This window comes from Amblyomma americanum, chromosome 10 (genome assembly GCF_052857255.1).
Source record: "Amblyomma americanum isolate KBUSLIRL-KWMA chromosome 10, ASM5285725v1, whole genome shotgun sequence".
Lineage (NCBI taxonomy): Eukaryota > Metazoa > Arthropoda > Arachnida > Ixodida > Ixodidae > Amblyomma > Amblyomma americanum.
The window spans coordinates 15,957,303-15,981,025 of NC_135506.1; the positions used below are offsets into that span (position 1 = coordinate 15,957,303).

Genomic DNA, 23,723 nt, shown 5'->3' on the forward strand with positions numbered 1-23,723 from the left:
TTCAGGCGCTCTGTCACAGAGCGTGCAGACCGCTCCGGGCCTGCGATTGGAATTCACCATTAGTTGAAGCGACCACCGCCGAGCGCGTAGCTGCATGGTGTCACATTGCTGCTTGAGCTAACTTTTCTCTGATATGACCTGAAGACTCCGAGTATGCATACGCGCAGTGACCCCTTGCGACGCAGTACCCCGCCCGGGTTGAAAGGGCAGGCTTGGGGCTGCTTCGAGCTGCACTCTTTAATGTCTCTGACGTAGCCTGTTTTCCAAGGGTATACTAGTTTGACAGCTTCATTTGGGTCTAAGCCGGTAGTGCGACGACTTCATATGCAGAGGTGGCGGCTGTGTGACATTAGCTGACCTATCTTCCATCTTTCATCTTCGGGATGGAGATGGCGCTTGCCATTGCCACAACATACGTGTTTCGTATAAGATTTTACACAATAAAAAAAAATAGGCTCCTTAAGTTAGAACAGCGCTCCTTTCGGCATAGCATTCTCAGCGTTTTAGTGCATTAAAATACAGCTAAGATGTGCTAGCTAGCAGGGTGGGTGACTAATATTGTATAAGTTATTGAGATTCATTTCACCTACCGTAAGTAACAAATCAGTTTTTAGAATTTCGAGAACTCTTGGCGCTGTCGCCCAATAAATTTTGTCTGCATCGCGCCAAAATGCATGCGCTTTCGAGAAGCTTGCCGGCAAATCAACCTCTCCAGTGCACGTAACTCGTCAAGAAGGTCAAAGCTTGTTGGGCCAGAGCGCCAAACTATTCATCATTAGTTAACCAGCCTGGTAGTTAACACGTCTTAGCTCTATTCTCACTTACTACACCACTGACAATGCTATAGCGAAAAAAGCGATCTTTTAATTCAAAGAGCCTATTAAAAAAACTGCTAAGTTTAAGGTGAAACGCCCTGTATGTACTGAAATAGTTAATGACAAAACGTTCGGAATGAGATACAGATAAACACAAAAGCTAATTGTCCATTTTCAACGCAGCCTCCGCGGTCGGGTTCGAACCCGACCGCGGCGGCTGCGATTTTATGGAGGAAAAACGCTAAGGCGCCCGTGTTCTGCGCGATGTCAGTGCACGTTAAAGATCCCCAGGTGGTCGAAATTATTCCGGAGCCCTCCGCTACGGGACCCTATTCTTCCTTTCTTCTTTCACATCCCTCCTTTATCCCTTCCCTTATGGCGCGGTTCAGGTGTCCAACGATATATGAGACATACTGCGCCATTTCCTTTCCCCCCAAAACCAATTAATTAATAACATTTTCAATAATTAGAAGCAACTGTTGAAAGTTATCGGTAGCATTGTTCGTTCATTTGCTATTTGCTTTCGTATTTTTTACAAGGAGTGTAACCTTGAGAAATGAATTTGACACTATGCATGGGTTACCGCCTTTATATGTCGAGGCCCAAAATTACCTCCAGCTTTACCAAATTCTTTTAAAAGCCTTTAGGGTTTAGCGCTCTCCTTGACACATGTGGAGCATACCGCGCAGAACCAATATTAACTTGATTTCTTTCCATTTTTGTGTATTTTGCTACAGCTTATTGAGATGAGCGACATCGGTAAGTACGGCAAAGCTTATATTGCTCTAAGTCCGTGGCTTACAATGGTCGTTTTTGCTACATCACGATGTGGCCAAACCGCGATGTGGCCTCGTGGATTCTGCATCACGTGACCACAGGTGACTCAGATCTGTTTCTTTGAATATGTGCTACTGCAACGAGTCACGAAGCCGCTACTAGACCTTAGCACATTTTAGATCCTGAACGGTCACTCTCCTAATAATTGTAAAAGGCGAGTGACATTGAAATCATACTGCAACTATATACCATACTGCTCAGCTCATTAATACCGACAGATTCCATCGTGTGGTGCCGATTCCAAATTCACCCGAAGTGGCTGATACGGAAGACTGCACGCAAGGTAGCATATAACAAAGTCGCTGAACGAAAGCTATACAAACAGGGGTACTGAAGGGGTAGACTAAGTGAGGCTAAAATAAAAGGTGAGCGTCACGTGATAGCGAATGACTTTCTCACCGGCAAGAAATGTTTTATAGGGCAGAAAATTGCTTCAAAACCACAGGAGATGCGGCACCGCCACTTTGACGCGAATAGAAAGTTAGCGCCGAAACGCGTGAAAAACAGAGCGGGGAGGGTAGCTTGAAAAGAGTCGTAATTAATGCCGCGCAAGAGAGTCCATGGAGAGAAAGGCACGGCGCCAACACGCACGCTAATTTAGCCTTTCATTGTGCGCTCAAACTGCGTGTGGCCGTTGTACACTGCAGTTGAAAAAGCATTCAGGCTCTGTTGTGGTTGGTAGGCGACCAGCGAAGCGGTTTAATTCTATACTTCAGCCATCGATTCAGCGGCTACTAGCAAACTTCGGGTGTTGTGAGCTTCCCTGAAACGATTCACGAAGCCGCCAGGAGACCTTAGCATATTTTAGATCCCGTACGGTCACTCTCCTAATTCTTGTGTCTTGCTTATTTTTAGCGGAAGATCCTGCTGCATGACCCGTGCATGGCCAATTTCAGCAGGGGGAGCACAATGCGGGTGCGTGGTCTTCCATATTTTATGCGTATTGTAAAGGCGGATATGCTTCTGGGTACGGTGAAAATTATCTGAGGAGTACCATATCCTTGCATCGCCACCGCTCATTTCTCAAATAAAAGAAAAAAAAAAGTGCCCGGCCCGGGTCACCATGCGTGTGGGACGTGAGCAGCCAGCACGCAAGGCCTAATCTCAGCGCCTTTAATTCCGGTGGTGGTTGTTCTCAACTCCGAAGCTTTAGCATACAGATGCGATATGGAGCTAAGTTGGTGTCAACAGCAAACTCGCTTGCACGAGAAGAACGTTGAACCCGCTGATGTACAGTGGTGAGCAGCCCTGTCTTGAGCGGGCGGACGGTGCTCTGTGGAGCCTCAGCGCCATCTAACCTTAGGCTCTGGGTTTGAGTTATGCGTACCGTGCGCATGCGCAGCAAAAAGAGGGATGCCTGCTCATCGCTTCCTTGTCCAGCCCCCACCTTGCGAGGTGGTTTGTGCCGCCAGGGAGGCGCTGCCTGCAACTGTGACGCTGTGACGGTGGCCAGGGCGTCGTCAAGAAAGCTTTCTTGGCGACGTTCGGTAACGAGTGTAACGAGACGGCCAGGAAGGAAAGGGCGAGTGATAGCGGATGATCGCGCGTTTCTGCATCCAAGTTTATAGATCTGTACGGATGCCAAATTCGGTGTCCCTTGTAGCTGATAACACAGCGCAAAGACACGCCATCAAACAATACGCCTGCAACGCATGGTGCGTGGTGGTAGCTAAGCCCCATTCTCGCACTCTTAGGCTGGTGCGTGCATGAAACGCGCGATCATCCGCTCTCATTTCCTTTTGAAGCGCGCGATCACCCGATATCACTTGCACTTGCCTGCCTAGGTGCATTGCGATTCGCGCGAAACGCGTTGGTTTTCTGGCCGCTATTACATAATATTCAGCGCCGCCCTGGCGGCGTGAAGCGCAAGTAATAATAATAATTGCTTTTTGGGGAAAGGAAATGGCACAGTATCTGTCTCATATATCGGCGGACACCATAACCGCGCCGTAAGGGAAGGGATAAAGGACGGAGTGAAAGAAGAAAGGAAAGAAGAGGTGCCGTAGTGGTGGGTTCCGGAATAATTTCGACCACCTGGGGATCTTTAACGTGCACTCACATCGCTCAGCACACGGGCGCCGTAGCGTTTTTGCCTCCATAAAAACGCAGCCGCCGCGGTCGGGTTCGAACCCGGGAGAAGTATAGTGTGGTCGTTAGCACGCTCGGCTGCGGAGCGGAAGCGCAAGCACTGAAAGGAAATGAGGCCGATAACCCACGAGCAGGCGTCGCTTTATTTTGGCCGCGCATGCGCACGGGACGCATAACTCAAACCCGGAGCCTAACGTTAGATGGCGCTGACTTGCTCCGCAGAGCGCCTTCGGCGCGCTCTATAGACAGGGCTGCTCACCACTGTATGTGAATGGCTGGAGTGCGCCTCCTAGTTTTATTGTACTCTGATTCTTCAGAAACGTGAAGCCGCAATAATCATGTGCGATTATGGTGAAGCACGGGATAGTCTACGGCACAATGCGCCATTCGATGAGGAATGCGCTCATTTTTTCACTCAGATGTGGGGATGAATGTACCACGTTAGAGCGTGACTGGCTCTCCCATGCTTGTGAGAATCTCTCACAGCATTCGTCTGCACTCCTCGAGAGCCAACAACGCGCCGATGGCCATAGACGCCAGCGTCGTAGTCGCATTGTGGGCGTGCGTGACCGCGATCTATTCCTCAAACGCAGCCTATTTTACCGAGAAGCTGTATACCTCTACCGGGACTTATTTTTCATTCTTTTTAGATTGCCCCAACCTAACAAATGTATATACCTCTAACGCTCAAGGAAATTTTCGTGTCGTCGGCGTCGTCAGCAAACAATTCAGGGGAGCACTTTGTTGACCTAAAGTGCATGCGGTGAGGCGAAAGCCTTGAGCGTTGTGTTGCTGCTTGTGTCACTCATGTGTGGTTTTGATGTTAATTAAATACACAATGGTTTTTGAATCATAAATGCTGGACACACTGGACGGCGTTTCGGAGGCATCCGTCTGATTCGCCGCCTTTCCGAACTCTCCAGCGTCCTAGACAAGGCAGGACGCAGCGTAGTCGTTAGCACGCTCGGCTGCGGAGCGGAAGGGTGGTGGTTCGATTCTCATCATGCACAAAGATTTATTTTTCCTTATCGAGTTGCTGAAGGGCGTGACATCGGACGGACATTGTCGTGGCCACGAGTATGAGCCATTAAAGGCTTTCGCCTTAAAAAACGCCAGGCTAAAAATTGGATGGTACTCAGAGTGGAAAAGTACCAAACAGCATAGAAATCGTTTATCATACTGATCATAAAGCAGTCGTGTAAATAAAGTAAGAAAAGAAAGGAGAAAGGCAACGGCACAAACGAAATTAAGAATCGTTAAACTTTAACAAAACAATAAAGTATAAAATCAAAAAATAAATGGACGATATGACGCGTGCGAACAATAGGAGCACCGTCAGACGCATTCCGGCAAACATTAGGTTTGCAGCTGCTTCGAAAGGGGTTGACGTCATTCCAAGCCCGTGTTTGAAGTGCAAACCGCCTAATGTGTCATAACGGCACCTGCAAACAATGCGAATCACGTTCCTTCTTCCCGCGTGTGTTTCCCGCTAAAGATTACGGTTGCGTTTCGGTGTCGTTGTCGTAAGCAAAAAAAGTCAGGCTAAAAATTGAATGCAAACAGCGTATCTACTTTGAAATCAGGCATACAGATCAAGTACATTTCACTTGTATCTGGATTCACTCTTTGTAGAGCCACGTGTGTGAATTTTCAAAGTAACGTCACAATCGGTAATTGGGTGTTTTACAGCTTCACTGTCCAACCACCTTCACAGCGCGGATTGGATCCACAATTTGTCAACCGTACGCGGGAGATACGGGCGGGCTGTAGCGATCTGCACTTGCACCTACCTGGAAGAAACCGAGCCGCAGCGTAAGTTGTATTTTACATTCCTTGGTTAAAGTGACCTCACTCATAGCTCCGAGCTACAATGTTTGTTAGCCAACTGCTTATCGGATTCATGCTTTAGTTCATCATGAGTACAAGGCGAGAAGGAAAAAGAGCAGAAAAGTTAAATATTTCTCAACTTAGAGTTCAGCAGAAGTACGAGGGCAGGGCTCGGGTTGGAATGAACATCTTTGAGACCCCGTAAAAGATTAACTGTGCCTCCAAGTGAATCAAAAGTGGTTCCACCACGCCCGAGATCTTTGACAATTGTGATCCCGAAAACCGCCCGTGAACTTTCGCCCTATTGGCGCCGCCGAAAAGCATTGGGTGGTCGTACGGCTCGATAGCCTGTCGCTCTCGGGCGTGCTTTGAGGATGACGGGGAGAGTTAAGACCAAAGGTCGCAGAAGTTTGCAGAAGACTGCGCGTGTTTCTAGACAAGTAGTAGACAGGTTAGTATTTAGCGTGGCTTTGTTCAATGAATAACAAAATCATTAAAGCTTCCCTGTGACCATAGGTGGGTGTCGGTGTGCGTGTCTCACTGCCAGGGGAGTTTACACCCCAATATACAGCCGACAGCTGGGAGCTTTGCTGGCCAGGATGTATTGAGCTGCAGAAAAACTATCACAAACACTTTGACCCACATGTGTCGTTGACGTATGCTGAATGCCCAAGGCAAATGAATTGGTAACTAAGGTTCAAACCACTGATGCGTTCCGTTAGATTGTTAACCGCGTTTGTCCTAAACTTCAAGTGCGGGATTGTCGGTAACGCACAGTTTTTTCTTCCATTCTACAAAGGAGCTGCTGAATCTTCACCATGACTAAATGTTTATATAATATACAGAGATTTATAAATATAATAAACATATGTACTGCCACTAATTATATTCTTCCTCTCGCCAGCGGGACCATCCGGACTGCAGGCGCCAGGTAATTCAGCGTTTTTTATATTAAACGTGGGATCTTTTAAGCACTAACACAAAGTCTAAAGCCAGCAGGGAACGTTTAAGACATGCCCGGTTTGTTTGCTTGTTTACATTAAGAATTTCGCTTCACATTGCAGAGAATGTTTAGTTTGTCTGTAAAACAATCAGTTTACTTACGATATTTGAGTCCTTTATATCGGCGTGACAAAGGCAGGAAGACGTTTGACCAGAGTTTCGGTGTTCGTGAAACCATTGTGTGTGTTTATCATTTTAGGCTGCCAAGAAATTGACTGTTAAAAAATATAACTTCGGTTCCTGCCACCAGATGCGTGTTCGTGATTTTAAGCAGGCATTATACTTCCAGAGTTTTCATATTGTTCTTGTAAAAGCACAAATTAAAGCACCCAAACCTGTGAGTAGGCTTGTATTTCTGCAGGAAGTGAATATCATGGCACTATCGTATAATTACTGTTTTTAATTGCGGCTGGACACATCAGCCGTTCGCGGACACATAGAGACTGCCTTTAGTTGTTGCAGGTTTGGCGGTTCCATGGATGAGTAGGGTACAGGAGTGCATAGATTCGCGCTTTCCAACCCCTGACTGTGCTTGTATTCGCAATCTCCACAAACCCTTGTCTGCTGGCTGGCTTACGAACTAAAGATAGGTAGTCGATGAAAAAGGACGAACTGCAGCTCGCTTACAAGCGCAACTTGCCGGCGTGCATGCAAAGTTTCATGCAGCTCGTTTGTAGATAAGAACTTTATCATCCACAATGGCATTCTGCTCAGAGCACGACACTTCATTACTGAGGCGTCATGCTTAAAGGAAGGCGCAGAAAGGCAAGATGTATACACCAGATATATCCTCCCCACCACTGTGTTTTGGGCCTATGACGACAGAGAAAAAGATAAGTACTTGGAGAAGATGAGACCTAAGTAAATCAATAGCGGAATTTTTATCTGGAGCATCATGTAGATAATCCCGGCCTCCAGACCGAATGGTTACCTTCAAAGCGAGAATTAAGCGGTATAATGCACATCCTGGGCGACAGGTCCTTAAAAGGAAGTGTTTTGTATAAACTAGAACTGTTTCAAACCTTGAAGCCCTTTAGTGCAAGAGACTCGTGTAACCCTGTGTTAATCGCGCGGTAGAGTAAGAATCTTAGTATGTTAGGGTCCAAAAAACCCAACACACCACAAAACCTGCATACTTGCTGAAAGATGTTGCAGGCAATTTCGGCGACATTACATGCACTTTGTGACACGCGTTGCTTGCGGCGCCATCAGTTAACGAGGCGCATCGACGCAAGTTATATACGTGTGTCACGCAGGTCCCTACCTGGTGAACTTCAAGGCATCCATTACACAGCCGGCTCCAGTTGGAGGTGAGTGTATCGGTTCCCGCTGGTGCCGCGGAGCCCGCGGCAAGACCGTTACGGCGAATTTCGCACATAACCTTGACCTTATCCTTTTCTGATTGCTGAATAATATAACTTCTCGGCAGGCTGTCGAGTCTACTGGGCTCAGAACACAAACTTGTATTCAATACAGCACTGCTTTTCGCGAATGCAAACAGTGTCAGAGGTTGTCCATGAGAGACAGATGAATCTGACAGTAGTCTGTAGATGGAAGCATGTAAGGATTAGCTGTTTGTTTTACATACCTAGTTTTTAAAACCATGTTGACTGGCTTATGAATGCTGTCCTGTGTACAGATCTATGGGCAGCCCCGGGAATTTTATTTACTTCAACTGAGCGCAGTTCGATGGCGGTTAATTGCTCCTGAACCACAGTTACAGATGTAAGGCCGTCGTAGATTTGATCTCATCGGTTTTTAGTTTCACAGTAGAGCTGAGAAGCTTTTGTGGCAGCGCTTTGTTCCGCCCGGAGAGTGTTGAAGAGCAGTGCAGGGTGTGCCTTGACAAGCGTCCTGGGCAGAGCTATGGAAAGGAGACTCTTAGGGTCACTAGCCGTTCCGCTATAAGATTGCCCGTGGCGAGTTCGTGAACGAATCTTATCTGCACAATAAACTATCAATAACCTCTCCCTGGTTTGTTTTCACATAGCCAGTTGAGTCGCGGGGAAAATATAAAGCGTACATTTCCGAGGTCCGGTAGGGACAATTAAGTCGACATGGTACGGCCGTTGTTGGCGCAACAGGGACCGCAAAAGTGAGGTGCACAGTCCTCTTGATACAACACTTCATAGACGTCCCGTTATGCGTTTGCCGAAACTGTGTCGCACTGAGTTCCCGCAGAAGACTGAAGGCCTCGTTTATGCGGCTCATTGTTCATTGTCATTGTTATGTGTCAGTTCTTATACTGCAATTTTTCTCAATGACTGAGCTCATTTTTCTCCGTTTCTTCTTTGTAGGGGACTGGCCAATTGGCCCCGATCCGGACGGTAAGCACAAACTGTTGCGTTTTAACAACAAAGAGAAAAATCGGCCATCGTCAGTCCGCCGTTAGCGTCAACTCTTAATAAATGGGACAATGCAACAAAAATATAATAGTCCTATTAGTTTGCAGAAGACGGCGCGTGTTTGTAGACAAGTTATAGACTGGTCAATATTTAGCGTGGCTTTGTTCAGTGAATAACGAAATCATTAACGCTTCACTGTGACCATAGTTCGGTGCTGGTGTGCGTGTCTCATTGACAGGGGAGTTTACACCACAATATACAGCCGAGCGCTGGGAGCTTTGCTGACCGGGATGTATTGAGCTGCAGCAGAACTGTTACAAACACTTTGACTCACATATGTCGTTGACGAATGCTGAATTCCCAGGGCAAATGAAGTGGTAACTAAGGTTCAAAACGCTGATGCGTTCCGCTAGAGTGTTAACCGCGTTTGTCCTAAACTTCAAGTGCGCGATTGTTGTTAACGGAGAGCTTTGTATACCTTGCATTCTACAAAGGAGCTGCTGAATCTTCACCATGACTAAATGCGTATATAACATACAGAGATTTTTAAATATAAGAAACATATGTACTGCCACTAATTATATTCTTCCTCTCGTCAGCGGGACCATCCGGACTGCAGGCGCCAGGTAAGTCAGCTTCGTCAGCTTCGTGGTTTGTTTGCTCGTTTACATTAAGAATTTCGGTTCACATTAGGGAGAATGTTTAGTTCGTCTGTAAAACGATAATTTCACTTAATTTCTAAGCAATATTTGAGTCCTTATATCGGCGTGACAAAGGCAGGAAAACGTTTGACCTGCGTTTCGGCGTTCGTGAAACAATTGTGTGTGTTATCATATTAGGCTGCCAAGAGATTATGACTGTGAAAAAAATATACTTTGATTCCTGCCACCAGATGCGTGTTCGTGATTTCAAACCGGCATTATACTTCCAGGGTTTTCATATCGGTCTTGTAAAAGCACGAATTACGGCACCCAATCCTGTGAACTGGCTTGTCTTTCTGCAGAATGTGAATATCATTGCACTATCGTGTAATTACTGCTTTTAATTACGGCTGGACACATCAGCCGTTCGCGGTCACATAGAGACTGCCTTCAGTTGTTGCATGTTTGGCAGTTCTATGGATGAGTCGGGTACAGCAGAGCATCAATTCGCGCTTTCCAACTTGCGAACTAAAGATAGGCAGTCGATGAAAAAGGACCAACTGCAGCTCGCTTACAAGCGTAACTTGCCGGCGTGCATTTTAAGTTTCATGCAGCTCGTTTGTAGATAAGAAATTTATCATCCAGGATGGCATTCTGCTCAGAGCACGACACTGCATTTCTGAAGCGTCATGCTTAAAGGAGGGCGCAGAAAGGCGAGATGTATACACCAGATATATCCTTCCCACCACTGCGCTGTTGGGCCTATGACGACAGAGAAAAAGATAAGTACTTGGAGAAGATGAGACCTTAGTCAAATCAATAGCGGAGTTTTTTTATCTGGAGCATCATGTAAACAATCCCTGCAGACAGAATGGTTAGCTTCTAAGCAAGAATGAATCAATATAATGTACATCCTGTGCGACAGGTCGTTAATATTAAGTGTTTTGCATAAACTAGAACTGTTTCAAACCTTGAAGCCCGGTAGCGCAAGAGACTCGTGTAACCCTGCGTTAAGCGGGCGGTAGCGTAAGAATCTTGGGGTCCAAAAAACCCAACACACCACAAAACCTGCATACTTGCTGAAAGATGTTGCAGTCAATTTCGGCGACATTACATGCACTTTGTGACACGCGTTGCTTGCGGCGCCATCAGTTAACGAGGCGTATCGACACAAATTATATTCAACCTGTGCCACGCAGGTCCATACCTGGTGAATTTCAAGGCTTCCATCAAGCCGCACCAGCCGGAGGTGAGTGTACCGGTACCCGCTGGTGCCGCGCAGCCCGCAGCAAGACCGTTACGGCGAATTTCGCATATAACCTTGATCTTATATTTTTCTGATTGTTGAATAATATAACTCGGCGGGAGGCTGTCGAGTCTACTGGGCTCAGAAGAAAAACTTGTATTCCAATACAGCACTGCTTTCGTGCGCCGTTAGCGTCAAATCTTAAGAAATGGGACAATGCAACAAAAAATAATAGTTGTTCTGCCCAGCTGCGTCTCGAAGACACCTCCAGCGCATCTTAAAGAATGTTAAAAAAGGAATGAGAGAAGGAAGAGAGAAAGAGGCACCGCATTTTAAGTTTCCGGAATATCTTTGGCCGCCGGGCGTTTACAACATTCACTGGAATCGCGCAGCATTCAGATGTTTACTGCATTTTGCCTTCCTGCTCTATGCTAGGATAGCATCGCCAGGTATTCATGTATGCAATGCCGCTCGATCCCAGCCGCTTCGGCCGCGTTTCCATGAAGGCGAAATTCAAAAGAATGGCTGGTGCGAAGGTCAAATGTCAAGGTCGGGTACCCAATGGCCATAGTCAGATGATCACGTGGTTATACTACCATAGCTTGGTCCATACCACCAGTTAAGTTCTATTTGACCTTATAAGGCATTAAAGGTCAGTCTGGCACACATAAAAATCAAGTTGTAGCCCGAGGAGTTCAGCTTTCGCTCTAAAAATCTTTTGAGCGAAATCACTGTACGTCAAAGGCACCTGAGGCGTAAATTGATCGGCAACGCTATACTACAGCGCGTTTCCTTCTGTTCTTTTACACCCTCCTTCAGTCATTCCTCGTGGTGGTTTTTAATGCTCACGATGACACAATAATACCTTCGCCTACGGAACGCGTAAGCGGCCTTAAGTGCCCTCAGAATTTTATTTCCCTAATAAGCAGTAACCTCTCGGAGCCACATTACGAGAAAAAACGGGCGGCGTGTTATTCGGTTAGTATGTTAGCGTGTTAGTGTATCTACTCTCAGATGGTGCAGAAATACTCGGCGATGACAAGAAAAATCTTGTGACGTCATCGAGCGGCCGAGAACGCGCAGAGGAAGACATAACCACTGAACCACCGCGGCGGGTGCGCTTGGCTTCCTGTGTGCGTCCTACGCACAAGAAGCCAAGCGCACCCGCCGCGGTGGCTCAGTGGTTACAGCGCTCGGCTACTGATCCGGAGTACGCGCACGTGTGCTGTACGACGTTAAAGATCCCCGGGTAGTCTAAAATATTCCGGAGCCCTCCACTGCGGCACCTCTTTTTTTCTTTCTTCTTTCACTCCCTCCTTTATCCCTTCCCTTACGGCGCGGTTAAGCTGTCCGCAGTGATGTGAGACAGATACTGCGCCATTTTCTTTCCCAATAGCAATAATAATAATTGGTTTTGGGGAAAGGAAATGGCTCAGTATCTGTCTCACATCACTGCGGACACCTGAACCGCGCCGTAAGGGAAGGGATAAAGGAGAGACTGAGAGAAGAAAGGAAGAAGGAGGTGCCGTAGTGGAGGGCTCCGGAATATTTTAGACCACCTGGGGATCTTCAACGTGCACTAACATCGCACAGCAGATGGGCACCTTTGCGTTTCGCCACCATCGAAACGCTGCCGCCGCGATCGGGTTCGGAGGCGGGTCTTAAGTTTCATTTCTCAGCGTGCAGCACGCGTCGAGGTCGAACGCTCGCGATGACTAATGCTTCCGCATTCACAGCACGTAAGGAACCTCAAGTGCCCTCCGAATTTCATTTCCCTCATAAACTCTCACCTCTCCGAGAACAACTTTCGTTCGTTTCCTCAAGATGCGCTTCAGGTGTCCGTGCTGAGCGAGAGAGCTGCCACTTTTTTTGCTCTGCGTATCGGCTCCAGCGGACCTGGGTAATCCCGAGCTTCTGGGATGCTGAAAATTGATGCCAAAAACTTGTCATCGCTCTATAACTAGAGAGCGGTTCGTGTGTGTCGGTTTCCTTGTTGTGAAAGTTTTCTTTTCCTTTTTTTCAGCCCTCTGCCCGTCAGCTCCGCAGCCAATCGGTAAGCGCCTCTGCTCTTTTCTGAGCGCTAAACAGAACCGTGAGCACTTGCAGTGCTTACTGCATTCCTTTCCTCATGAGTGGCGTGGAGAGGATATCACGCTTTCACAAATCCACAGGCAATCCACAATCCAATCCATAATTCAGCAAGGCACGAACTGTCAATTAAGAATAATAAAAGAAAATCGGAGTCTAGGTGGCAATCGAACCCGGACCTGCGGCGAGCGGGGTTCGGGCGATTCCACAACGCCACGACGGTCTGCAGGTGAATAAAGGCACGTCAAGTGCAGAGCTGTCCCGCCAGATGCCGCGTGTGTAGTAACGCAGCGGACCCTAGCTTGACCACTTAGCCATGCCCCAAAGCGCAAATTCAGATGGCGGACCACGCACAGCTATCGCATTTCCGCACATAAGGACACTTAAGTGCACCTCATAATTTCCTTACAGCCAAACTCAACCTCAACTGAAATGGCGTGCTTTCGCCGCAGCATCATGGTGTATCCACTAATCGCAGTGGCCGCTGCTGTTGAAGCGTTGTTTTCAACATTGTGTTATGTATCTAATGCACCAGTGCAACATATTAGCCCTTTCTAAGTGGATAGTTTACATTACCATTAGCTTCCCTGCGCGCGGTTATGCTACTGGCCTATTTGTGCACTTGTACCCGCAGGTGAACATGTCCACCTTTCAGTGTCATTTGAAGCGGCATCGACTTATAGCCCAATCACTGTACATGCTTCCTCAGTGAGATGTTTTGAATAATATCAGGAGGTGTTATTGCAAACGATGTTAGCTGGTAGAACTAACTTTCTACCGAGAAAAGCTACAATTCACTCTAAAAAAGTTTTCCTTCTTTCTGGAGCGATGACGTTCATTGGACTTCAAACCAGTCAGGACTAGCTTCGTTCGAGTCGAGGCAGCCCACACATTTCAAGGACTAAATGTTATGACATCGGTCGCAAGGTGACGGACAAAGTAACTAGCATTAGTGCTGTTAGCAATAGAATCGTTGCTTTTTGCATGCTTGCCATGCAGGAAGCATTGCCTGGACTGTCGCGGGGCGCATTCTTGCAGAAGGAATCATCCGTAAAGAATCAACGGTTGTCGCCATTCGAATCTTCTAAACGCTTTCCCAGTAGAAATAACGCTGGCACCCAGCGCGCTGCGGAGCCCAGTATGCGTTCGAAACAGGTTCGCTGGCAATACATTTTCGTATTCAGGTATGTTTACTCACCGAGCAGATTAGTCCGCGTGCTCACAATGATCTGAGAAAACTCACGCCTATTTCTATTCATAATGTGGCACTGAAAACATCGCAAGCATGATTGACGTGTCGATCGCGCATAAAACTGTTCCAAGGTCGTTAAGCGTAGACACTTTTACAGCACAAAAGGTATTAGAGCGGAGATATTGGAGGTATTGGAGGCTACATGTCTCCAAGGTGAATCCTGATACGCGTTTAACCCTGAGGTACCGAAGACCAGGTAAGTCACGTGACTCTCGCACGTTAGCCGGCTTCGCCGCTGTGGTACCACGTGATTAGGGGAATGCAGGCTGGGAGAGACTCCACTGGGCGCGCCAGCCGGCCTCGCCGTTGTGATAACACGTGGTTAGGAGAGGGTGTAACAGCTTCAACGTCCGCGGTTTCTCCTTGTTCTGCCATGGATGAGGCACGCGCCGTACCAGATGTGTCAGCCCGTCAGCGCTGCCGCCAAGCCGCGTCCGATAATCCAGTCGTTATATCTCTCGGGGAAGGTGTACTGCAGAGGCTGCGAGCTGAACGAGCCGCTGAAACCGAGGAGAAACGAGAAGCTACACTTGAGAAGCAACGAAGCAGAGCTTTCGCACTGTATAAGTAGGCTTAGAAGAGCTAAACTTCACCAAATATCCGTGTCCTCCTCTTGTTATCTTCTTTCCGTTTTAAAATGGTCTGAGTCAAATGCCATACAGCTGGAGTGGCGTCAGCACGTGAATAGACAAGCACACGATGATGATGAATCAACATTTATTAAGCCCGAAATGAATCGGTGGTGCATGCAGGCACCAGACGGGGTGGTTCTCTATTTACGGGACCCATGTGTTTCCAGCAGCTCCTGGCCCCTGTCCGTCAGTGCGAGCTGAATCGGTAGGGCGGGGCTGGATAACGAGCACAACGCTGACCATGCGCTGGTGTCTATTCGCATGCTGACGCCTCTCAAGATATGCACCAACCAGATCGGATACATCCATAAATGCCATAGTTCGGAGCAATATGCTCACAGAGGTAGAAGTGTCACGGAGAAACAAGGTAACCCAACTGAGCTCTTCAGCTACCTTCACAAGGTCTTAACCAAATTTTCTGGGTTTTCACGCTTCCATCAGCTTATACACTTGTCCACTCAGCGTGCGACTAATTCCGCTGTTTTCTTTTTCGAAAGCGTTGCGAAGTGGTGTGACAGTGATGGAACCAGTTGGCAATTACTCAAGGAGGCTCACACTGGTGGTTATGAGAGCTCGCCGCGCGTCCGTGCTTGACATTAGCGTTACTTGTGATGAAGGTTTTTATATTCCGAATATATGCTGCTTATCACGGGAATCGAGCCTCATCATGCGTAGCACTTCTGTGCTGAAATCGGCCGTGATATTCAGAAAATGCCGTACAAGCCGGAAAAGAGTTGCCTGTAACGTATCAAAAGGCGCAACCTGGATGCCTGACATGATGCAGGTCCCGCATCTAGGAGCTCGACCTCAGTGTTGTCTATAATAACTTAGAATGTAAGCACGAAGACATCACATGCTGTCTCGTACACTTGTTGCATACGCTGCTTCTACAAATATGGACGATGATTGCGGCTTGCTAGGGGCATCATTGGTACTCATTAGGGCAACCATGAGCGAACTGACTAAATATTCTTATTGATTACCTAGCCAAGAGTTAAGCATACAAGCCTAGGCCTTTTTATTGAGCCCTCTCGCCGTACTGTACGAAAAAAAAGCGCTCTCTACTAGAACCTTAGTGGCAACTGATCTCCGTTTAATGCCGACGGCTTTTAGCTAAAGTAGTTGATGCCAACCGTATTGAAGCGACTAATGGGAATGCTCTTAATGCTTGCCAGAATACGACAGATGTTCTAGAGGCTCGAACGTGCCGCTACTAAGAGTGCCTCATAGCTTTTAAAGCTCAGTGTGGATTGTGAGCAAGTCGTTTTATTCTGCTAAAATCCCTGCAAATTTCACATGTGTTGCGCGTGGCAACTTGTAGTGCGACACCAGTTTGTTCAAGCGCCACCAATAAATACATTGAGAAGATCTTGAGCACATCCTTATGGCCGGCTCATGCTTAATTTCTACATTATAAGGCCAGTAAAGCAGCACAACGTTTTGGAGGGTTTTGTTTTCATTATTACCGGTCATTTTCGCTCTCCAACAGGTTGGAGCTCGGGTTCAGAAGGTAAGTAAAAGCCGTTCACTCCTAATCTCTAAATACGAGCCTGAGCAATTTTGCGGGTTGATGTCAGCCACATGTCATCCTATGACTACACATATTTTGGAAAAGCGTCACACTAAATATTGAATGCAAACAGCATATCTCCTTTGAAATCAGGCATACAGCTCAAGAACATTTCACTTGTGTCTGGTTTCACTCTTAGTAGAGCCACATGCGCGAATTTTTAAGTGATGTCGCAAACGGTAATTGGGCGTTTGTCCAACCACCCTCACAGCGTGGAGTGGGGCCAGAATTTTTCTACCGCACGCGGGTGATGCGGGCGGGCTGCAGTGATCTGTATGCACCTCGCGTCCGTGGGGGCTGCTGTTGTTCGTGTCTATTTGTTAATAAAACAACAATGGAAGAAAAAGATGTTGCTAGCCGCAGCATGTGCCATCAAAACCTGCAGCACCTGAGCTGCGGCTAGCGGGACTGAGAGGACAGGGAGAAAGAAAGGGAAGAGCATAGTAGGGATGGGGGCCGGGGGGTAATATACACTACGTAAACATAAAAATTAAATAACTGTGGGGTACTGTGCCTGATAATTGGGTTTTGAGGAAAGAAAATGGCGCAGTATCTGCCTCGCATATCGGGGCTGACACCTGAACGGCGCCGTAAGGAAAGGTATAAAGGAGGGACTAAGAGGAGAAAAGAAGAGGTGCCGTAGTGGAGGGCTCCGGAATAATAACTGACATCGCACAGCACACGGGCTCCTTAGCGTTCTGTCTCCATCGAAACGCAGCCGCTGCAGCCGGGTTCGAACCCTGGTACTTCAACTCATTAGACAAGCACCTTAACCAATGAGCCACCGCGGCACCTGACTTACGGTTTTCTGTGCGCGTTTCTGATCGTTGTGACAGCTCTGATTGGCAGGAGAAAACTGAAAATTCAAAATAGGTATTTCAGGAATAGAAATGACGCAGTAACTGTCTCGCTTATATCGGTGGACACCCTAACGGCGCCCTAAGAGAAGGGATAAAGGAGGGAGTGAAAGGAAGACGTGCCGTGGTAGTGGTCTTCGGAATAATTTCGGCCACCTGGGGATGTTACGGGAACTGAGTCCGCACAGCACACAGGCGCCTTTTTGCGTTTCGCCTCCATAGAAACACGGCAGCAGGAGAGCATTATTGCAAAAGATTAATATAAATGACGTAACTGTGCTCTTTTTTACGAAAGTGGTATGAATGTCGAAGTGTCTCGGTACTTTCATTCGCGATTTTCTCTGCAATGCAGGCTCCCGTTAAACGCTGAAAAAAAGTCTATTGGTTGGGTCCGTTATAGGTCCAACTTCTGTGGCCACGAAACGCACCCCAATGAGTGTCGCGCTAGTAAGAATAGCTATTAAATATCCCTTAATGACGTTGAATTACATTGGACACGAAGTTATATTGCTGGTATCAGCGTAAGAGATGGCAGGAACTTATCAGTATTGAGCGACAATAATTACTGTTCTGAAGCCGCGCTAGTTCCTTATTTAATAATTTACTGTGGCAGACTGTGATTACTATCTGAGACCCCATGGGTGGTCTTTCCATGCCAGTCGCTGGAAGGTGTTTCTCGCTTCTCTTTAGGTTTTGGTGCGCTGCAGTGTTGCGTTGTTTAACAGTCTTCATTTGAGGCCTACTAGGTGCATGGGAGGCTTAGTTCTCTTGGTGGTAGCAGTATTACTGGCTACCCAGAGGACAGCACGGCCGCCATGTGAATGCTCGCCGCGACAGACGGACCATGCTCCAGACGCCACGTGACCAATCGGTCACAGATTTCGTTCGTGGAGTAAATTTACCTTAATATGAGCATTTTCACCCTTCCTTGCTCCCAGCAGAAAATGTTTACCACAAAAAAAAAAAAAACCTCGGAAGGTCGAGGGGAGTAGATGTGCGAAATGCAAGCTGGCGTACGGACAAAGTATGCCCAGCGCGGTACACTTCATAACACGGAGTTAGGTCGTCGGCGATCGAGCATTTGATCTGTTCAGCAACTGCTTCACTGCGACTACGTATGCCCTTGTGCCAATAGTCAAAAACGCGTCAGGGGACGAGTAATTTTCATCATAATCGTGGAAGTGAAAAAGACATTGTCCAGCGTCTTTCTCAATAAATGTTTTCTTTTACTGATGTGCTTTTTGGCTAACCTCTGGCATTTTCTCCGAATGTATTCTTTCATCTGATGTGCTTTTTGGCTAACCTCTGGCATTTTCTCCGATTGTATTCTTTCTTCTGATGGAAAAGTCTACGTGGACGAAACCAAGCCGCAGCGTAACGTTCCCTGGTTAAAGCGACTTCACTCTTATCGCTCACATTAATTTATTACCAGTTAGTTATCGTGTTCATGCTTTAGTCGACCGTGAACATACAAGGCGGGGAGGAAATAAAACAGCAGAAATAGTATTTCTTACCGCTGAGCGCTGCAGAAGTAACACGATGCAATTTCTCATTCCAATCTTAATGCACAAATGGGAAATCTTATACATATAAGAACCCTTAAATTTCTTCCGTTCCTCAAAAAAAGAAGCAATTTTTCGAGATCTTTCCACTCACGCGATGCTGGAGCTTGATTAGAACTTATCTCGACGTGAAGGATTATCATACCTAAACGGTCGGCTTTCCGCCTTTCATGTCTGCGCCTGTTTCGTCTCCTTAACGCTGTTTCTAGGACAAGCAGGCAATGAACTTGTGCCATTTAAAATCTGCGCCTCATTTATGCTCTCTTTGCTTTGCATTCTAGAAAGGACCTGCTGAATCACCATGACTTAATGCGTATATAATATACAGATTTAAAAATATGAGAAACATATGTACTGCCAGTAATTATATTCTTCCTCTCGTCAGCGGGACCATCCGGACTGCAGGCGCGAGGTAAGTCAGCTTGGCTTTTAGTGAATGTAGGGTCTTTTAAGCACTTGCATAAAATTAATAAGGTTAAATAAGGTTATTAGTGCTGACAGCAGATTATAGAAAAGTACATCTTTATTATCCAGCCATCGCTACCACTGAGTGAGAATTTTTGAAAGTTCCTTAAGAAACTCGGAGTTTTTTTTGGCTGCGTGGTCGACTTTCTCATTACTTAATGAGGGCTCATCGGTAAATTTGCTGAGGGTGTTTTTGCCGAGTTTCGCTATTTCCCACTTCAATTAGATGACGGTAGAAAAACTTGCTCCTATAATGTACAGGCCTGTTCCCTGACAATTAATGCTTCGCTTTTCTTCTCGTGGAACAGAATCCCCTGAAGAAGATGAGCCTCTGCGTAAGTTTTATTTTACATTCCTTGGTTATTGTAACCTCACTCTTTGCTCTCAGATACAATGTTTGTTAGCCAACTGGTTATCGGATTCATGCTTTCATACAAGGATTCATACAAGGCGGTAAGGAAAAACAACAGCAAAGTTGTAAATGACTGTGCCCCCAAGTGAATAAAAAGTGGTTCCACCACGCCCGAGATCTTTGACCATTATGATTCCGAAAACCGCCCGCGGACTTTCGCCGTATTAGCGCCGCCGTAAAGCATTGCATGGTCGTACGGCCGTATAGCCTGGCGCTCTCGGGCGTGCTTTGAGGATGATGGGGAGAGTTAGGACCAAAGGTCGCAGAAGCTGTCCTATTAGTTTGCAGAAGAGTGCGCGTGTTTGTAGACAAGTTGTAGGCAGCTTAATATTTAGCGTGGCTTTGTCCAATGAATAACGAAATGATTAAAGCTCCCCTGTGACCATAGGTGAGTGTCAGTGTGCGTGTCTCACTGCCAGGGGAGTTTACACTACAATATACAGCCGACAGCTGGGAGCGTTGCTGGTCAGGATGTATCGAGCTGCAGGAAAACTATCACAAACACTTTGACCCACATATGCCGTTGACGTGCGCTGAATGCCCAAGGCAAATGAATTGGTAACTAAGGTTCAAACCGCTGATGCGTTCCGCTAGATTGTTAGCCGCGTTTGTCCAAAACTTCAAGTGCGGGATGGTTGGTAACGCAGCAGAGCTTTGCCTTGCATTCTACAAAGGAGCCGCTGAATCTTCACCATGACTAAATGTGTATATAATATACAGAGACTTCTAAATATGAGAAACATATGCACTGCCACTAATTATATTATTTCTCTTTTCGGCGGGACCATCCGGACTGCAGGCGCCAGGAATTTAGCTCCGTCTTTATTAAATGTGGGATCTTTTAAACACTAACATAAATAAAGTATAAAGCCAGCAGGGAACGCTTAAGGCATGCCCAGTTTGTTTGCTCGTTTACATTAAGAATTTCGCTTCACATTGCGTAGAATATTTAGTTCGTCTGTAAAACAATCAGTTTACTTAATTTCGAAGCGATATTTGAGTCCTTTATATCAGTGTGACAAAGGCAGGAAAACGTTTGACCTGCGTTTCGGCGTTCGTAAAAACCATTGTGTGTGTTTATCATTTTCGGCTGCCTAGAGATTATGACTGTTGAAAAAATATATACATCGCTTCCTGCCACGATACGCGTGTTGTGATTTTAAACCGGCATCATACAACCATGGTTTTCATATCTGTTTTGTAAAAGCACGAATTACAGCACCCAAACCTGTGAACTGGCTTGTCTTTCTGCAGAATGTGAATATCATTGGACTATCGTGTAATTACTGCTTTTAATTACGGATGGACACATCAGCCGTTCGCGGTCACATAGAGACTGCCTTCAGTTGTTGCATGTTTGGCAGTTCTATAGAGTCGGGTACAGCAGAGCATCAATCCGCGCTTTCCAACACCTGACAACGCTTGCATTCGCAATCTCCACAAACCTTTGTCTGCTGGCTGGCTTGCGAACTAAAGATAGGTATTGGATGAAAAAGGACCAACTGCAGCTCGCTTACAACCGTAACTTCTCGGCGTGCATTTTAAGTTTCACGCAGCTCGTTTGTAGATAAGAACTTTATCATCGACGATGGCATTCTGCTCACAGTACGACACTGCATTTCTGAGGCGGCATGCTTAAAGGAGGGCGCAGAAAGGCGAGATGTATACACCAGATATATCCTTCCCACCACTGCGCTGTTGGGCCTATGACGACAGAGAAAAAATATAAGCACGTGGAGGAGATGAGGACCTAAAAGTCAAATCAATAGCGGAGTTTTTATCTGGAGCATCATGCATAATAATACTGCTGACAGAATGGTTAGCTTCAAAGCGAGAACGAAGCAATATATTGCACATCCACAAAACCTGCATACTTGCTGAAAGATGTTGCAGTCAATTTCGGTGACATTACATGCACTTTGTGACACGCGTTGCTTGCGGCGCCATCACTTAACCAGGCGCATTGACACAAATTATATGCAACGTGTGCCACGCAGGTGCATACCTGGTGAATTTCAAGGCTTCAATCACGCCAGTCGGAGGTGAGTGTAGCGGTACCCGCTGGTGCCACGGAACCCGCGGCAAGACCGTTACGGCGAATTTCTCGAATTTCGCAACATAACCTGTATCTTATGATTTTCTGATTGCTGAATAATATAACTTCTCGGCAGGCTGTTGAGCCTACTGGGCTCAGGGGAAAAATTTCATTCAATACAGCACTGCTTTTCGTGAATGCAAACAGTGTCAGAGGTTGTCCATGGGAGACAGATGAATCTGACAGTAATCTGTAGATGGAAGCGTGTAAGGATTAGGTGTTTGCTTGAAATACCTAAATTTTTAAAGATATGTTGTCTGGATTATGAATTCTGTGTGTGTACAGATTTGTGGCAGCCCCGGGAATTTTACTTCAATGGAGCGCAGTTCAATGGCGGTTAATTGCTCCTGAACCACAGTTACAGATGTAAGGCCGTCGTCGTATATTTCATCTCATCGGTTTTTAGTTTCACAGTAGAGCTGAGAAGCTTTTGTGGCAGCGCTTTGTTCTGCCCTGAGAGAGTTTAAGAGCAGTGCAGGGTGTGCTTTGACAAGCGTCGTGGACAGAGCTATGGAAAGGAGATTCTTTGGGTCACTAGCCGTGCCGCCATAGGATTGCCCGTGGCGAGTTCGTGAACGAATCATATCTGTACAATAAACTATCAATAACCTTGTTTTCGCATAGCCAGTTCAGTCGCCGGGAAAATATAAATCATACATTTCCGAGGTCCGGTAGGGACAAGTAGTTCGACATGGTTACGGTCGATTTTGGGGCAACAGGGACCGAAAAAGTGAGGTGCACAGTCTCCTTGACACAACGCTTCATGGACCCCCCGTAATGCTTTTGCCGAAACTGTGTCGAAGACTGAGGGCCTCGTTTATGCGGCTCATTGTTCATTGTTCATTGTCAATGTTCTGTGTCAGTTCTTGTACAGCAATTTTTCTCAATGACTGAGCCCATTATTCACCGTTTCCTTCTTTGCAGGAGACTGGCCAATTGGCTCCTATCCGGACGGTAAGCAGAAACATTTGGGTTTTAACAACAAAGAAAAAAATCAGCCATCGTCAGTGCGCCGTTAGCATCAAAACCTAATAAATGGGACAATGCAACAAAAAATATAGTCCTATTAGTTTGCAGAAGGCTGCGCGTGTTTGTAGACAGGTAGTAGACAGGTTAATATTTAGCGTGGCTTTGTTCAATGAATAACGAAATCATTAAAGCTTCCCTGTGACCATATATTTGGGTGCCGGTGTGTGTGTCTCACTGCCAGGGGAGTTTACACCACAATATACAGCCGACAGCTGGTAGCTTTGCTGGCCAGGATGTATTGAGCTGCAGCAAACCTATCACAAACAATTTGACCCACATGTGTCGTTGACGTATGCTGAATGCCCAAGGCAAATGAATTGGTAACTAAGGTTCAAACCGCTGATGCGTTCCGCTAGATTGTTAACCGCGTTTGTCCTAAACTTCAATTTCGGGATTGTTGGTAACGCAGAGCTTCGCCTTGCATTCTACAAAGGAGCTGCTGAATCTTCACCATGACTAAATGCGTATATAATATACAGAGATTTATAAATATAATAAACATATGTACTGCCACTAACTATATTCTTCCTCCCGTCTGCGGGACCATCCGGACTGCAGGCGCCAGGTAAGTCAGCTTCGTTTTAATTAAACGTGAGATCTTTTAAGCACTAACATAAAGTCCAAAGCCAGCAGGGAATGCTTAGGCATGCCCGGTTTGTTTGCTCGTTTAAATTAAGAATTTCGCTTCACATTGCGGGGAATATTTAGTTCTTCAGTGAAACGATCAGTTTACTTAATTTCGAAGCGATATTTGAGTCCTTTATATCGGCGTGACAAAGGCAGGAAAACGTTTGACCTGCGTTTCGGCGTTTGTCAAACCATTGTGTGTGTGTGTGTATCATTTTAGGCTGCCAAGAGATTATGACTGTGAAAAAAATATACTTCGATTCCTGCCACCAGATGCGGGTTTGTGATTTTAAGCCGGCATTATACTTCCAGGGTTTTCATATCGGTCTTGTA

The 23,723-nt window shown here is 46.5% G+C and overlaps 1 protein-coding gene across 1 annotated transcript; it reads left to right on the forward strand.

Moving 5' to 3' along the window:
- The first annotated feature begins 2,292 nt into the window (after window positions 1-2,292).
- Window positions 2,293-23,219, forward strand: LOC144108051 (uncharacterized). Its single transcript, XM_077641332.1, has 14 exons — window positions 2,293-2,567; window positions 5,430-5,552; window positions 6,472-6,498; window positions 7,826-7,879; window positions 8,867-8,896; window positions 9,514-9,540; window positions 10,755-10,804; window positions 12,825-12,854; window positions 16,263-16,283; window positions 19,148-19,174; window positions 19,536-19,562; window positions 21,637-21,681; window positions 22,659-22,688; window positions 23,173-23,219. Exons 1-14 carry the CDS (start codon window positions 2,524-2,526, stop codon window positions 23,217-23,219), a joined length of 582 nt encoding a protein of 193 aa, XP_077497458.1. The 5' UTR covers window positions 2,293-2,523.
- Window positions 23,220-23,723: the final 504 nt, after the last annotated feature.